The sequence below is a fragment of the Mangifera indica genome, chromosome 5 (assembly GCF_011075055.1).
Source record: "Mangifera indica cultivar Alphonso chromosome 5, CATAS_Mindica_2.1, whole genome shotgun sequence".
Taxonomy (NCBI): Eukaryota; Viridiplantae; Streptophyta; class Magnoliopsida; order Sapindales; family Anacardiaceae; genus Mangifera; species Mangifera indica.
Window position 1 is genome coordinate 11,837,807 of NC_058141.1, and position 18,005 is coordinate 11,855,811.

Below are 18,005 nucleotides of genomic sequence, written 5' to 3' on the forward strand. Positions count from 1 at the left end.
GCTGTTTAATGAATTTACGGAAACATGGAAACACCTTTTCTTCCTTTATTCCTTTCTTCTTTAAATTTAACATGAACAACCAGCAGCCCTGACTTGAGTCTTGCAACACCAGCTTTTGATTTGAGTTAGTACAATTTCGAATTATATAATGATATATCATCTGCATATATAAATTATATATAAAAAAATATATACACATAACATTACTTATATAGATATAACCATTTCTAAAAACTAACTCTTTGTCACATGTTATTCTTTTATTAGAGAAATTAATACATTATATATAGAACTTGATATATAAATCAATTTGTATAATTTTTACACTAAAATAAATGTGGCCTGAAATGAACGATAATTTTACATATATAATAAAATCAATTCAACAAGACCCAGATTCAGTTTGTTATGTAATTGAAAATAAGATTCTATTCAAGATGATTGAAAGAAGAATTTTTTTTTCTAACCTTTACCATCAACACAAATTTCGCTTTCGATATATTTAAGATTAAGACTACAGAACTTCAATCTTTCTTGCAATCTACTGTGGTGAACATCAAAAACACCAATGCACTGACATTTGCCTTTCAAACATTGCACAGGGCCCTCAACACATACGATAGGCTTACAATCTTCAACAATGTTTTTACACTTCGAGTAATACTATATGTATCTATTTTAAATATACATATATACACACACTTATATATATCATCACATGATTGAATGTTACTTTTTTCTTAATTCAAAATTTTTCAATCATATGATGACACATATAAGTGCATACACATTCATATATCTAAAATGAATACATATAATTTTATTGTTACATGACAAATGTGCTTATGCCCTTGATAGCTTCATATTAACTAGTAAACCTGTAATTAACCAGTAGTGGTATAACACTAGCTACCTTTCCTGTAATTAAAGTACCAAAATCAAATCAACACTAGAACTAGCAATACATAAATATTATGTGAGAAAGACTGGCCAAAAACAATGAAGATGAGTACTATGAAGGATCCAGCCTTTTTAAGAAGCTTGGCCCTTTTCTCTTGGCGAATATGTTGAATGCATAGTTTTTATAGGAGGGTAAATTTATATGCTTAAATATGCAATAGCTACCATGTAATAAAAGGGGAAAAAGCAAAATTCACCAATTATATAATAAAGAAAGATATTTATTTATTGAATTCTTTTTATTATTTTCCTTTTTTAAGAATCTTCTCATAATAATTAAAAACCAACAAATTCTCAGTTTTGTTTCTACTAACTACCTACTCTCTCAACTCTAGTAAAGGAGATTGCAGAACCACATCTTCTCCTCTTGTTCTGCTTCTTGATGTTTAAAGTCTGTTCCCCATGCGAATGGTGTTCAGTTGTCATCAAGACACACCAACAAAGTTTTATTCGCAATTGCAGTTTGTACATTTTTCACAAACATGGCCACAGTCTTCCATTACCCTGTGGCTCGAATGCATTAAAATGAAACCACATTCCTCCCTCAGGCTCCCGCTTTGAATCTGTAAAATTTCTTAAACATTTAACTTAATACACCATGTAACTAATAATATAGCAATGAAATAATCACTTAAATGATGGATTATTCTATTTCTATAACAAAAGGGATGGAGATTACTAACAAGATACCATCATCAAATGCATGACTATGACTAGAAAAACCAACTTGGATGAAGATTTCTCCATCATCAACTGGTTACACACACGCACACTCAGAACTAGGACTACCTTGAGATGCTGATTATATAGATGAATTAGTAAAATTAATATGGTAAGCAAACCTGATCCTTTGATGGATATGTTTGGATGCATTTACATAAAATTTTGGAGCTATTAATTTCATTAATAGCATATTCTCATTTGGGATATGCTCATTAAAACGCATGCATAACTTGATAAATTAAAAAAGGTTAAAAACCAGTTATATCCATAAAAGTTTATATAAGTTCAACAATTCAATTCATAACAAAAATATATGTGTATTTATTTCATACCTCAAACCCTGTCAAAAAATTATGCTAATCAATTGAATCTCAATCAATTCTCCTCAACTCCTCTCTCTCTTCTCCTCCTACTCCACTGTTTTTCTTGCATAATCAAATAATTTCTTATCTATTTCTCTTTACTATCTTCTCATTTCTTGTTGTTTCTCTTTTACCCTTTTTTGTCTACTACCAAACAATTTAACATAAGTTTCAAATGGTCCAAAAAGAGGGCAACTACATAAAGATAATTCATCTTCACTCTAGCAGAGGCATCCACCAGTGAAAATACAACTGAAAAGAGTAATCTGTCACCTTACTCCTGCTAACATGCCTAAACCTGCAAATATTTGTTGCTCAACTAGATCAAAAGAGGAAAACAATAGCAAATTAATAAGTTACTGACCTATTTCTGGGAAAAATGCAAAACAGTACAACTGAGTTACAATGAAAGTTAGTCCCACATGCATGATGGACAATTGGGTTTGGCCTTTCATCCAAACACTCATCCAATGACATTATATCATCTATGCATTCATATTCTCTTTTCCTTTAGTATGCAATCACTCACAATGTATATATAATGAGACACCATACCATAATATATTACCATGGCAAAATCTTCTATCAATATCCCATTGCGCTTTATCAAAAACAAGACCATGGAAAAAAATTCAAGTAGCAAAAAACACAATGTATATGGTTTTAAACTTCAGTAACTGATTTAATTTTCATCCCCTATATTTATTTCAGATAGAACAGCCATAAATAACTGTACAAACACACCCAATAAGTAACATGGATAGATTTACATTTAAAATACAGAGTGACAATTAGACCACCACATTGTACTCTTTAAACCACATACTGCATTCAAGGCATGTGACTCAATCAATCCAACTTAGGCATCACTTGAAAGAACTAAAAAGTAGAAAGACATTTTAGAATCATCTCAATGTACATAATTCTCCCCTAAAACTAACAAATAAATCAAGCACATCACACATCCATCTGCCCCTATAATGAGAAAATGAATCAAGCCCAGTAGCTAGCAAAGCCCAAAGGTCAAAGCTTCCACACAATTATCTAGATTAAAATCTTAAGCACAAACTTTAAAGCAAAAACATAACCATGTTCCCACTTTTAACGCCACACAATCAAAATCAATCACCTGCACACAATCAATGAGATATTAATCAAAATGACAGCGTGTTTTCTCCCCAGCTATCCCTGTACTAGTCATTTTAAAATGACAAGTCAAGCAAAAACGAACCAGAAAAGAAATATTTATATTGCACCATGCTCGTAGAGCCTGAAAAATTAGGTATATAACAGACTCTGAAATTTGGTGCATAAATCATGTTTATAACATATACATTAAAAAATTAAATTAGTAAACACAAAAAGAACAATAAGATGCAAACTCAACAACCTTATTCAGTAATACTGAGCAAAGCAATCAGAGAACTTTGAAGACCATTATGATATGAAATTATTCTACATGAATAATTCAGATGGAATTAGTTTCTTCATCATCTTTGCTTTGCCGTTTAATTAACCCAGAGAAGGCAAAAAATAAAGATGCAATTTCTCTAGGCGAAAAACTTAATGCGACAAAAAGAACTAAGCTCATCACCAGCAACAAAAGTTAATCGCCAAAGGTTAAATTTAGCACCACACAATACCCTTTTCTCGATTGTTCCTTGCAACTAGGATGCTTGAAGAAGCAAGGGGCTATTTGGTGCCTTATATAGAGTGTTATATAAATCATAATAATTCAGTACCTGAAAGAATTTTTATACCCAACTCCACTCAACTGGTGTTAGATTAACACTATCAGCTTCAGCGGCAAAGAAGGCTTTACTTGGATTTTATAGGCTGACTGGGGTTAGGGTTAACTTGGGCAGGGCATGGAAAATAGGGTTTTAACAGTCAACAATCAATGTGAATAGTTGGATTGGTAAGCCGCCGCCTTTAAACGTCGTCGTTTCTGACATGGAGATATTAATCTTTCTTTATAAAAATTCTTTAAAAAAATTATTCTATAAAATTATTTATTTTGTGAAAAAAATAAGTCATAGCCAACATTAATATTTAAAAAAATAATGATAAATTTCCTGGTTGTTCTCAACGAATTTTGTGCAAATTCTCATTCTCTTCTAGCCAATAATCCAATTCTGCATCCTTATATTAACTATAAATCTAGAAGTTGATAAACTTATAATTATGGTTAGATTCAAACTGAGTTATTTATCATTTTTATCAATTAAAAATTTTAATACAAAATAACGTTGTTTCAATTATTATGTATTAAAACGATGTCATTTTAATAATAAAATAGTTAAAAACTCAAACTTAAATTGAATTCAAATTAAATTTAAGCTTAACTTCTATGAATTCGAATTCGAGCTCTATTATTGCATCATCGATAATTTCAGAAAGATACTCACAAATCATGTAATATACATATACGAAATCAAGTTATATAGGTTTTATATGTACCTTAAATCCGATGAAGACTTGAAGTTGGCTCCTTTACATCTCAATTCTTGTGAAAACTATGACAAAATGTGACAGCCAGGGTTTATGGGTATAATACTAATTTAGGGGATTGAATGTCAAGTTGGCCAAAGAGTTCCTTAAATAAAACTTTTAACCAAATAACAAGCAAAACAGACATTTGATCCTTCGAAATAGGCATTCCACTCTTGAAATTTAAGATGATTGTTCTCCTGGTCATTCTCCCTAACTATGCTTGAAAAGGGCCTTGCAGACAATGGAATGATCAATCAACCTTTGTACTTAAGCATACTCACAACTTCAATACATCACATTTATAATAATCAATCAACATCAAGCCGGTAATATATTGAAAAAGACTAAAATAATCTCATATGTATATGTGGGTATTCACATCCATTAGCTTAGCATCAGAATTACAAGAGCAAACAATACCTAGTTGTGATATGAGTCACAACTCCAGACAAACTTTATTTTTTATTTTTTATTTTAATTTTTTCAATCTCTAGGAAATAAAAATTATGATTTTGTCTTTTTACTGTAGATTTTTCGTTAACATAATTAGATTTTGGATAAAAAAATATAATTTATACATTTAATAGATTGAAAAGTGTTCGTGTTTGTGGGTCAAACTTTAAATGGAAAAATATTAATTAGTCTACTAAAAATTTAATTTTTTAGGAATTTTTATTTAAAATTAATTTTTAAATAATAAAATTTAAATTTAAAAAATAAATATAAACTTTTTTTCACAAATTATCAAAAGTTATAATAAACTTGAAAATTAAATATAAAAAATATGTAGATTAAAACGGTTACTAATAATTTGAAGAAAAAATAAAAATAAAGTTATTTTTAACTACAAAAATTTCATATTTCATATTTCCATTATATAATTTTTATAAAAAAATATAAGATAATAATGAATTTAAAGTTAAAGATAATTCTAATAATTTTTTAATATTGATGCAAGTTTAACCGTATTTATGTTACAATTCAATGGTTATTACTTGAAATATTATCAAATAATGACATAATATTTCATTAAAATAGGTATACTCTTCTACGTATATTCGCACATGAGGCTGATGAGTGACAATAATTTATTTTAGTTTAAATTGAAAGTTTAGTATAGGGCTCAATTTCGATCGAGTCAGACTCGAACAACATTAAGTTTGAACTCTAATAAAAAAATGAAAGAATTAAATCAAAATCAGCTTAAGATTGTCAATTTTTTAACTCAAATTTAATTCGTTTTGTAAAATTGATGCTTGAAGTCAAATCGAGATAACTTGATTTTGGATTCAATTGTTTGAGTTTCGCTCGAATCAATTTTAAATCTTTGGAATTAAACAAAAAAAAAAAATCTAATGAAAAATTGAGTTCTCAAGGTGGAATTTTTGAATAAAATTGTTTACTGGTTGCTTTAACAAACCAAATTAGGGCTACATTATGTTCTTCACTCAGCCGATGTGGTAGAGTTTACTAAAATTTATTGGTTGGGCTCAGTTATAAAAATGAGATGAGTCAGGCCCAACTCTAGCTCCTCTCACTTTCATAAAGAAACCTAATCTATATAACTCATGCTCGGATTGAGTTCAATCTAAGTTATTTCAATTTAAATTATGAGTGAAGCATGAACTAATTTAGATCAGAGCCAGTCTTGGCTTCGAAAATTGGCATTAGCAAGTGCTTATATGAGCCAAAAATGTCCCATAATGAGATGGCAAAGTACCAATCCTTCTTTAAATTAGCTCTGTTGCTGCTACAAATATTTTACCGGCAATGTCAATGGCATCATTCATTGGCAAGCTTATTGATACCCGCTGCTCTATTAATAATGATTGACAGTCCAACCCAGGGTTTAGGAAAATCACAAGTTCCCATCTCTTGAATGGTTAAACTATAAACCCCCACCTAAGTTACAACTTCATTTGAAAAAAAGAAAAAGGGCAAACAATAGAAAGACATAAAAAAAAAACGTTTTAGTTTTAAAAATCAAAGATTTTGAGAAAAAAAAATTGGCCAACACCAAATTGTTAGAATACACCCAAAAAAATGTGATTTGATCATAATTGCATTGAGTTAAGTGTGATTCAATGAAATCAAAACTTAGTGTAATCCAGCTAAATTTTGTTAGATCATCAACAACTACTTTCAAGGCTAGAATGAAAAAACAAAAAAAAAAAGTTAAAAGGTAATATGATAAGAGCAATGTTATGTGTATCTATTTTTGGTATACAATTCATATACACATATTATATGTCATTATGTAATTGAATATTATTTTATTTTTAATTTAAAATTACTCAATCATATGATAATATATTATTTGTGTCTAAATTATATATCAAAACCATTTTTTGTTAAGGGAGTTCCATTTTAAATAAATGTTTTGAATTTAAGCATTCAAAAGTACCAATTATGGTTTTCGTCGAGCCTTGGTGGAAAAATGTAAAATACTCTTTCTTATTTAAGTGCAAGAGCAACCACATCAAATAATGTCACCATCTTTCCCCAATAATGGAATGTCCAAATTAATTAAAACTCTCCAATTCAATCGTTCACCCACATCCACATAGTATGAATTCAAAGTAATGAATATATGATAAACGGGCTCTCAACTCAAACTCCACTCTCAACATTTATTTTCTTATTTCTTTACCTTTGAAAGAACAACACTCCCTGTTGTCAACTAAAGATTTTAAGCACTTTTCTCAACATGGGTTTGCTTTCTTTTTCTTCATTTATTCATGGAGATTTTTTATTTTTCTGCCCTTAAGACCCATCAGACAACTCGATGTTTAACTATTTCTTCTCCCTTCTTATAATCTAGCTTCATTTGAAGCATGGTTAGATCAATTATTTAAGTCAACAACATAGATACTTAGCAGAATTAACAACTAACTATAACATATTATTAAACTCTACATGTATAGTACAAAATACTAAGAAAACTTCACGAAAGTGCGAGTGTGACAGTGACAGATGTGTAAAAGCCAAATGTACTATATGTTTAATTGTGTGTATTTATTAGGTGAAGTCTCGTCAATTGACAGGTGACCAAAAATCATAAGATGTTGTTTGGAGATAACAAGTGAAATGTGATGCACTAGGAACTTGTTTTTTAATGACCACTAGGTGGGTGTCTTAATATTTTTGATGATATTGATCTAATGACTATGGTGCATCTCTCTGATAATGTTATGGAAGAAAGCAACATCAATGATAAGGGATAGATTTTGGCGAGCACTAGTGAAATGGGGCTGAATATTTTGAGGATTAGGTCAGTCCAATTTCTTCAATGGGTGGTGACATCATTGATTAAACTTTACATTATGGGACTACTGTATTGGCTTTGTTAGAACTTGTGCAGAAAGTATGATGACATAGACAGTTATAAAACCAGATGATGCAACGACGCCTCCATAAACTCCTTTCTCTTTTTTTCTTTTTCATCTTTTGACATTTAGGTTAAAGAGATTAATTGCAAGTCCTTAACAGAGAAGACATGAAAAGGGTCCTTCAAGAAATTTTAGATCCCAGTTTTTCAAGAGATTATTTAAGATTGTGCAGTGCATGAATTTCATGAAACAGCAGGAAGGAGAATTTGAATAAACTTTATAGGGATGAGGGATTAAATAATTATATGTTTTACATGTAAAATTAATGGAATGATAATGAAATAATTTGCCTTTAGAGAATAATGTAAATACCAATAAAAGAGTTTCATATATAAGAGGTTATGAGTTTAAACTGTTTTATCTATTTAATATAATTAATTTAGTTATGAAGAGACAATTTTGCTCGGTTAGGTTTTTGATTAAAGTAAAAATGAAATAATCTAATTAAGAATTCACCATATGGGGTCCTGTCACATTAAAATTCATAGTTTCATATGATGGAGTGAGTGAAGAAATTAAAGTGAATGTGTAGGAAAGTTTCTCACATTTTCTAGTGTCTCAGACAAAAAAAGGTGAATCTTATGCAACTGGGGGTCGGAGAAAAGGTGACCCAGAGGTGCTTAAAAGAAAAGAAAAAAAAAAAAAAAGGTTTGAAATAATGTCATTCATTCCACCACTCATCTCATCATTCACTGGTGCAATTATCAAATATATTTGCATGAAATTCAAAACTCAACAATTCCTAAACCTAATTCGCCCTTTTTAGGTACCAGTCTTACAATTTTATTGACTAGTAGTAACATTATGGGTAGTATTGTTTTTGGCATGTTGAATGTAATCAAAGTCATATAGGAGTGATTAGTTGAGATTTCTATGGTAAGTAGTTTAATGTGGGCAAGTCAAAAGAATGAGCTGTTGCATATATTTAAATAATTGATGCACAAATGAGGAAGAAGAGATTACCAATGGGTATTTGTGTTAATAATAATAGGCAGATGAATTATTTTGTGAGCAGGCTTTAAGTATGAGAAATATTTAATACGAAGTCTGAGAGATGAATGATTGAGATTAAGAATTGCAGAGCACTGCTTAAGTTAAGAGATCTCGAATCCCCAATTCCCAAAAGGAGAGCCATTCTATTGCCAACCATGAAACAACTCAACTCTTGTTTCTTTAAAATATTCCTCTCTCATTTTATTTTTTATTATATAATTTTTGCGACACCAATCAATCAAATTTCACATTCACCAACTCCGTAGCTTGCTTATCTTCTTATTCTATAAGGTATCTCTTCGCTCTTTAATTTTTTTATTGCTTGCTTTAACTTCTTATTCTCTCTTTATTTTGTACAGGTCAAGACTTAGAATCCATCTCTTTCACACACACACACATATATATAACTTAATTATGGGTTAATATTTCTCTTTTTCCTTAATTAAGAATTGTTAAATGGGATGAAATATATTTTTTCTATTGTTATTAGTAATTGATGATTGTTAAATATGATATAATAATTTTATTTACCCAATTCAGCCATTTTTAAGGCCAATAAAGTTACCAAGGTGATACTTTATTAATGTATATAAATATGTGTATATATATATATATTTATTTGTTTGTATAAACGGTTAAAAAATATATTTTAATTGAATTATAATATTAAAAATTTAAATATATTATATATAATAATAATAAAATAATATTTAATTATATAATAATATATATAAAAATATATTTGTATCTATATAAAAATGGGAAAGTATAGGGAGATCCCATTATTCTAAAGCTTAGGTATATGAAATTACAAGTCCCAAGGCCAACTAATAACGACATGAGAAAATGAGAGAAAAGGACAGTCCATCTATGATGATTATAATATAATAATAAATACTTAGAATAATAATATTATTTTACTCCTCAATTCTACCCACTATATGATTTCTATTACACTAAATAATATTACATTTATTGTACATGATTAATCCTGAATTATACAAAATAATGATGTAGTCATTTATTTGTTAATGTGTGTAATAATTTCGAATACTCATGATTAAAATATTATATAAAATAAAACTCCACAAGAAATTAAAAAATGTATTTAACAATGAAAACTTATGTTTTGCATTTGGGGAAACAGTTTTCAAGAATATTGAAATAATCGAAATGATATTTTCAACTTTCTTTGGTATGTAAAATGATTTTATTATTTTTTTCAAATATATATTTCTAAAAAAAAAATAATAAAAAGATTACTTCGTATACCAAAAAACCAATGAGCATCTAAATAAGAAATATAAAGAAGAATTTCAAATTTTGATTAATTTTCAAATACCAAAAAACTTTCTTCAAGCGACCGATGAGTCCATCCCCGCCCTAAGAATAATTGCTCTTTATTTTTAGATTGAAATATTTTTAATGTTTTGTTCCTATAAATAAAAATTGGTTTACATTTGTAATATAAATAATAATTGATAAAACATTAAAATTTTCATATTGAAAATTTGAATTTGAACATTAATCATGGCTATAAAATCCTAAAAATATTACTTACCAAAAAAAAAATAATTACAAAAATGAATAGATAAATAAGTGTCAAAATGTCATTGTCACACCAATTTGCCATAATTGTCACCTATTTTGTTATCTTCATTAACAATGCTTAATTGCATTTTATTTCCATTGTTTTTATTTGGTAATATATTCTAACAAATGAAAAATTATTCAATCAATCTCAACAACCCAATAGAATATAAAGATTTGACCATAAGTAGTAGATTTAGATTTATTAGTTTCTTATTTTTCTAAGTTTTAGCAAGAAAACAACACTAAGAGAGAAAGAGATAAGACATACAAGTTATTTATCACACAAATGGTATAAAGTACAAAACCTCATGACCCATTAGGCTTAGTCCTTAATTGAACCCATAGAAAAGAAATAAATAAATGACTATTTCCCACCCAAGGTTTATATGTACCCCCTTTAACTATGGAAACACCAAACACCCACCCATGACCGGTTAGATTTAACCAAACCCTAACGTCTAAAAATTTTATCTCCTTTTATAAACTTTAAAAGCTAAAATTTTTCCCCAGCCTAAGTTTTAAAAAATCGCAATTTCACCCTAGGTTTTGAAATCTCCGGCGACCGTTCCGGCTCTGTTGCCGACCGAAGCACGAATACTTTCCTCCCATTTGGAGGTTCGATTCGAAAACGGGAAGAGAGACGAAGAACTTCGTCGGGGAAGATGAAGTTCTTCGTCTCCCCAGACAAAGACGAAGCCGTCGTCTTCGTCTATCGTCCTCCCACTGGGACGACGATCGTCTTCCCAGACGAAGACGACGGCTTCGTCTTCGTCTGGGGAGACGAAGAACTTCGTCTTCCCCGACGAACGATTCGAGCCTCCAAATGGGAGGAAAACATTCGCCGGAAGAAGAGGCTGCTTACCGTCGGCAACGGAGCCGGAACGGTCGCCGGAGATTTCAAAACCAAACCCTAGGGTGAAACTGCTAAAACTTAGGCTAAAGTTTAGGGGGACAAAATTAGATTCTATTTTAGTAGCAAAAATGACGCACCGTTAGGGTTTGGTTAAATCTAACCGGCCATGGGTGGGTGTTTGGTGTTTCCATAGTTACATTTGCTAAACCTAGTCGTTTGGCCTAAATAAAATAATAAAGGATTTGCTAGGTTTTGGGTTCTTGACCAAACAAACCCCATTACAGATCTTGAAGCTCTGCTACCAAGACATAATCAAAGACATTGTAATATACTACAAAAAGTCCTCCTATCAGGAGTTGGCAATGTCAGTTGCTACTTGCTAGCTCATACTGGTATAATTATGAGTTAAAATAGAGAAGTTGTTTCTTTTATATGATTTTAACAGTGGCAGTGGCGGTGGTAACTGGTTAATGTCAAGAAACTCTCTCTTTGATGCAGGCGTGGTATAAATGCAGGACCATTGCAACTGCTCTTTTCTCTTTCACTTTCTCTGCAAGTACCCATTTCTTTGTTTTTGATTCTCTCGCTAAAATTTTCAACTTTCTTCTTGTTGTATATTCGGGCAAGATGCCATTTTTTTAACAGAGAAGAAGCTGAATTCAATAAAGTTTTGTGTTTTTATGAGTTTAAAAGCTTCAATGTTGACCAGGGTTCCTAAAGAAGAACAGAATCTGAAACGAGTATATTTCTTTTGCCGCTTTAGTCGGCTCTCTCTCTTTCTCTGCGTGTTTCTGATTAACTCTGACTAGGGTTTTGAATGGGGTGTGTATTTATTGCACTAACATCAATGTTTGCTCTTCTTTTGCTGGCTTAATCGACTGCTTCCCGTCAGACTTTTTCACACTGCTTTCAACTTTCTTTATCCGTTTCTCTTCTATTGTCTTCACCTCTTGCTTTTGTGTGTAATTTTGGTACTTCAAGTTCAGTGTTAACTTTGGAAATGGTAGGTCCTCTGCTGGTGTGATCTTTGGGACATGAGTTTGGTAATCCGGGTCTTTGTTTTCACTGTCTTGTTAGGTCTATGACCTCATTTATTGAAGCGGTTCTCTCTTGTTTAGTTCTTTAAAGTTGTTATTAGTTTCATTTGTTAGTGCACACTCATCCTTTCTTTCATGCCTTCTGGGTGGATTCAGCGTCTGAAGGAATATCTTTGAGACGTTTTTGACGTTCCATATATTATAGGTTTCAAATTTTGTGGTTTGGGTGAATCTTCCTTCTGAAGTGATGATTTCGTATATTCTTGGGGATTAGCTAGTTTTTCTTTTTTTGCTTTTTCGTTCTGTAGTCGTCCCTCTTGCCATTTGATCTTTGGCTTATCTCATTCAGCCGTTAGTGCTATTTATGGAGATCAATTTTTAAGTTAAAAATTTTGTTGTAGTGGATGTCTAGTGATTACTTGCTGGTTGTTCAAACGCAATTGTGAGATTAAGGGTATCTGTTTGCTACTTTTGCTATTCTTGTTGAAGAGAAATAGATATGAGTGACAAGGATAAATTTGAGCTAGAAAAGAGGAATGATAATCCTATGAACTGCCATTCTTCTAATATGTCCTCGGACTGGCGAATTAGGAGTGCCAATCTTGCAAATGCGCCTATTAATTTGGTTCCCAGCAATAATTCCATGGCAGTTGGTCCTACTTCTTGTTCGTCTGCCTCCGTGGTAGACTCATTTAACGAAAGCATTTGGCAGAATCCTATCAGTTCACAAAACTTGGGATTTGGTGATTTTGATGTCCAAAACAATTCAAGCACATCAAATGCATTAGGAATTAGAAAAGGCAGTCAGGCTTCTTTGAGAAGTAGTATTGAGAGACCTCTTGATGTGGGATGGAATCCTCCTTCTTCAATGCTGAAAAGAGGCATTTTCTTACCAAGTGTGCCTGGAGTTTTCCCACAGAGCTTATCTCAGTTCCCAGCTGATTCTGCTTTCATTGAGCGAGCTGCCAGGTTTTCATCCTTCACTGATGGAAATTTTACTGATATGATGAACACTTTTGGTGTTCCTGAATCAACGGGTCTATTTTGTAAGGGTGGGGGGATGATGCAAGGGCCACAAGAAATTTTTAGTGGCTGCGGGTTGAAATCCGTATCTGGCGGTCAGTCTCAGAAGAATGAAATCAATGTGGCTGATGTATCTGGAGATCCCTTGTCTGCTGAACATGGGGCTACTGATGGGAGGCCACTTAAAAATGAAAGAAAAAGTGAGAGCCTTGTGAGAGCTCATGAGGAACCCAAACAAGATGTTGGCGGCTCTGGTAATGAGTCTGATGAAGCTGAGTTCGGTGATGGTGGTGGTAATCGTCAGGATCAGCCATCGGCTTTGGACAATACAGTTGGGGAACCTTCTGCCAAAGGCCTTGCCACAAAGAAAAGAAAAAGGAATGGGCAGGTAGAAACCCTTTTTTTAATTTTTATTTAATTAATAAAAAATTGTAACATGTCCCTTCACTTCTTATTTACTAGACTAATTTTTTCCTTCTCTAGGATACTGAACCTGGTCAAATCAAGGGAGTCCAGTTATCTGGTGAAGGTGCAAACGGTAATGCTGAAAATCAACCGAAAGGGGACCAAAACCCAACTTCAACCACAAACAAGACTGCTGGAAAACATGGAAAACAAGGGTCTCACGCCTCAAATCCACCAAAAGAAGAATATATTCATGTTAGGGCTCGAAGAGGCCAAGCAACAAATAGCCATAGTCTTGCTGAAAGAGTAAAGATTTAATTTGGTAGTTTTTGTTAAATAGAAGCAACCTTTATATTTTGGTGCATAAGTTTGTAAAATTATGATTTTTTTGTAGGTGAGAAGGGAAAAGATAAGTGAGAGGATGAAGTTTCTCCAAGACCTTGTACCTGGTTGCAGTAAGGTATATTTGTCAGATTTGATAGCTTTAGGACTTCCATTAAAGCAAATTCTGGGAAGAATTTTGCATTTTAATTCATTTCAAAGAAATCCATTGGTTTTTGCAGGTAACTGGCAAAGCTGTGATGCTAGATGAAATCATTAACTATGTACAATCACTGCAACGGCAGGTTGAGGTAATGGAGTTCTCAATTAATGCATCATAGTTGGCATGTTTGTGCTTTGGCAGCATGAACAATTTATTCCTCAAAGATTCTGATAAATGTATAGGTTGCATTTATTCTGCAGTTGGTGTATTTTGTCATGATTTGATTTTGAATGAAACAAGAATGGCTTATCTGGTCTTTCTCTTAAGTTTCTTGCTTTTGAGACATTGATAAAATTACAGATAATTCTTTGCAGAAATTACTGTTTCCAAAGACAACATTTTCAGTTTTAATATATTTGCTTTGGAAATCATCAATTTTCTTTTTTCATATTTAATGTGTGTGCTATATCCATTCCTTGCTGTAATACCAGTTTCTGTCAATGAAACTCGCCACAGTAAATCCACAGCTGGATTTTAACATAGAAGAGCTCCTGGCAAAAGATGTAAGTGAATTGGTTCACGATTCAGTATTGCACATTTGCTTGTGTATCCATGGTCTTTAGACTACAATATCTTTTCTATACAGATCCTTCGGTCACGAGCTGGTCCTTCATCTACTTTTGGGGTTTCCGCAGATATGCCTATGGTTTATCCTCCACTACATCCATCTCAGCCAGGACTTATGCCAGCTGCTTGTCCTGGTATGGGAAACTCTCCTGACATACTTCGGAGAACTATTAATTCCCAGTTGACGCCTATGACTGGAGGATTCAAGGATCCAGCACAGGTAAGTCTCCATATATCATCATTAGGGGAATGCTAAACTCCTGATACATGAGGGGGAATCTCAACCTAATTCCTTTCTCCTCTCCCCGCTCCCCCCACCACACTTGAGTGGGGTGGTGAAATGTTTTTGTTAATTAGATTATTTGAAATTTAAATATATACCACAGTTAAAAGTAACAATTTAATGGCAATTACTCCATCTGGCCACCCTTCAGTACTTAAGAGTGAGGCAACTCACATTCTAATTTCATGTGTTTTGATATAGTTACCCAATATGTGGGAGGATGATCTCCACAATGTTGTTCAGATGAGCTATGGAACTGGCCCTCCCCCTGATAGCCAAGATATAAATGGTATAACTTGATACTCTCCTCTATAAGAGTCTTTTGTTTATTCTTGAGCTCACTGGAGAGATGTTCACCGCATTTGCAGGCTCTGTAACTCCAGGTCATTTGAAGGTTGAACTTTGATTATTCTCTGTTGGTCTTACACCACCAGACTATTACAGCATCATATATACTTGCACTCCTATCTGGGAGGCGACGACGAAGCTCACAAGTATTCCTCTTATAAACTTAAATGATGATTAAATGTAGACTATGACCATTTTCCTACTTCAACTGTAATCTGCCAATTGAGATGCCACTGACCTGTTCTTTGAGCTTGATTAATAAGTTCAGAACTAAAGCAGCTGATCACTTCGCGGCGAGGGCCCTCAGATGCATAATGTGGCAGTGACCTTGTTTGTTAGATTAGTTATAAATAATATATATTACATATATGCAAGAAAATATTCATTAGAATAGAATTGCTCCTTGAGCAGAAAATGTCTGGATCCAAGAATGTATAGGTTAATATTCCAAGAGTAGACCAGTAGACAAAACTGGTATCTCATTAGATACAAGTGTAATTTTTACAAGATAGCAGTGTTAAAGCCTTTGGGAGTTAATGTTCTATTCAGAGATGGAAGCTGAATGGTAATTATATATATTGATCTCTCTGGATTACATTAATCCATCTGGGTTTCTCATTAAGGAGAAGATCTCCCTGGACTATGAATATGCCAGGTTCATGGAGGACAATAATAGATTCAATATTCATCACTGCAATGCAAATTCTGCACAAGAATATTAATAACCAAAAAACCTTTCACCCTTTACTTATGGTTTAAATTTAATTTTGGATTTTTGATGCTGCCAGTATTAAAAATCTTCAAATTCTTGGAAAAACAAAATCTTATATTAGTTCTCTGAATATATGCAAATTTCAAACTTAAGTTTCCATAATAACCAATTAGGCGATACATGCCAAAAAGTTTTGTTCTAAATTAAGCGTTTTATCATCCCTTCCTATATGATTCTTGTTAATAATTGAAGAAAAATGGTCTTAACCAATCTTATATAAATAGTCTCTTGTTCAATTATCATCCATTTTTTATCTCCACCATCGTATCTTATCGTGTTATCATTTCCGAATATCCACAACTCTCCATATCCAATTAGAAATTCTGCTTCAATTATTTTCAAAAATGGAAACTTCTTGCAATCAAAGAAACACAATTGGTTAAAACATAGTGTAATAAAACAACTTCATATATCCATTACCCTTCACAATATGAAACTTATGTTTTCAAAAATTAAATTTATGTTTCCTAAATATTGAAAATAAGTCAAAATAGTTTAAAATTTTGAATTTTGAATAATATTCTCTTATCAAATGCTTACCTGCTTTACCTGTCTAACTCATGCATTCCCGCCTATTGTTTTCGAAAGGCCAAAAGATTCCCACCAAGGTTTGACGCATTATCAAAATCTCACCCGTTAAGTATTGAAAATTTAAATACATACTCCTCGTATAATTTCGTTAATATTTTCTATTATTTTCTTAAATTCATTATCCCAAAGTGATTTTTCAAATCAAGTGAGCAGAACAACAATTGGAAAAAGCTAACAAGAACACAACAGTAGCGTGGCATAATCTGCAGCTGAACGACCTCCCTGTCCATCATATATTGCAAAATGCTCACATCTAGAAATTAAAACATTATATTTGTACTTACCACAATAAATCCAAACCATATACAATATAATGATTGAAAAAAAAAAAGAAACAAAAAGACAAAAACAACCTCAAAGTGCCAGGAGAATGGATGCAGCAGAATTGAATTTTAAATTCGATTAAAGAGTTATAACCAAAACTTTTTTTTTAATGGAACTTGTTAGTGTTGATTGGACAAATAAATCTTATAAACGATTTATTTTTTTAATGGAACTTGTTACTTGTGGGTCGTATATGATTTTAACAATGATTTTGTATTTGATTTTGATTTGGAAGGGAATTTGAAAGGGCTTTCGACTTGATAAGAAAGTTGGCAAGGGAGTTCATTTTGATTGGACATCAGAAATAATAATTTTAAATTTTAAACTTAAATTAATACTGTATAAATTATTTATTTTATCTTTTTCTCTAGTTAATAATAATAATTTATAAATAAATATTTAAATATTTAAAATTTAATTCACCTAACTTTGACCATACATCAAACCTTGAGAGAAAATAAATCTTTCAACATTTTATTTATAAGTTTAATAAAATTGCATAACATTCTCCGAAATTTTATTAAATATATTTTCACCTTTTATTAATATTAATTTTATTGTTAATAATTATACAAATAAAATAAAAAATAGTCACCAATGACATTCAATCCCAACATACTTAGGCAGGTACAAACTTGATTAGATCTCATTTATAATGGTGAGATTTTGTCATAATTACACTTGGGATAGTGAGACATGAGCATACCGCATCAAAAACCATAATATGATTTGTCAAAATTGGTGT

The 18,005-nt window shown here is 31.7% G+C and overlaps 1 protein-coding gene, 1 long non-coding RNA gene and 1 other non-coding gene across 5 annotated transcripts; 1 reads left to right on the forward strand and 2 right to left on the reverse strand.

Annotated features, from left to right (window-relative positions):
* Window positions 1–1,980: 1,980 nt before the first annotated feature.
* On the reverse strand, window positions 1,981–3,920 carry LOC123215702. Its single transcript, XR_006502144.1, has 2 exons — window positions 3,788–3,920; window positions 1,981–2,343 (listed from the first exon to the last, which is right to left on the reverse strand). It is a non-coding gene; the product is annotated as an uncharacterized LOC123215702 (long non-coding RNA).
* LOC123217815 lies at window positions 3,458–3,546 on the reverse strand. Its single transcript, XR_006502551.1, has one exon. It is a non-coding gene; the product is annotated as a small nucleolar RNA R160 (small nucleolar RNA).
* A 7,703-nt stretch (window positions 3,921–11,623) lies between the features above and the next one.
* LOC123216837 (transcription factor bHLH49-like) lies at window positions 11,624–16,178 on the forward strand. Of its 3 annotated transcripts, XM_044637445.1 has the most exons (9): window positions 11,637–11,730; window positions 11,812–13,814; window positions 13,910–14,137; window positions 14,226–14,291; window positions 14,395–14,463; window positions 14,807–14,878; window positions 14,962–15,162; window positions 15,427–15,514; window positions 15,594–16,178. In XM_044637445.1, the coding sequence occupies exons 2-9, from the start codon at window positions 12,903–12,905 to the stop codon at window positions 15,629–15,631; spliced, it is 1,674 nt and encodes a 557-aa protein (XP_044493380.1). In that variant the 5' UTR covers window positions 11,637–11,730; window positions 11,812–12,902; the 3' UTR covers window positions 15,632–16,178. The 3 variants fall into 3 exon arrangements, with proteins under 3 accessions (XP_044493379.1, XP_044493381.1, XP_044493380.1); XM_044637444.1 differs by having other exon boundaries at window positions 11,624–13,814; XM_044637446.1 differs by having other exon boundaries at window positions 11,624–13,814; window positions 15,609–16,178.
* Window positions 16,179–18,005: the final 1,827 nt, after the last annotated feature.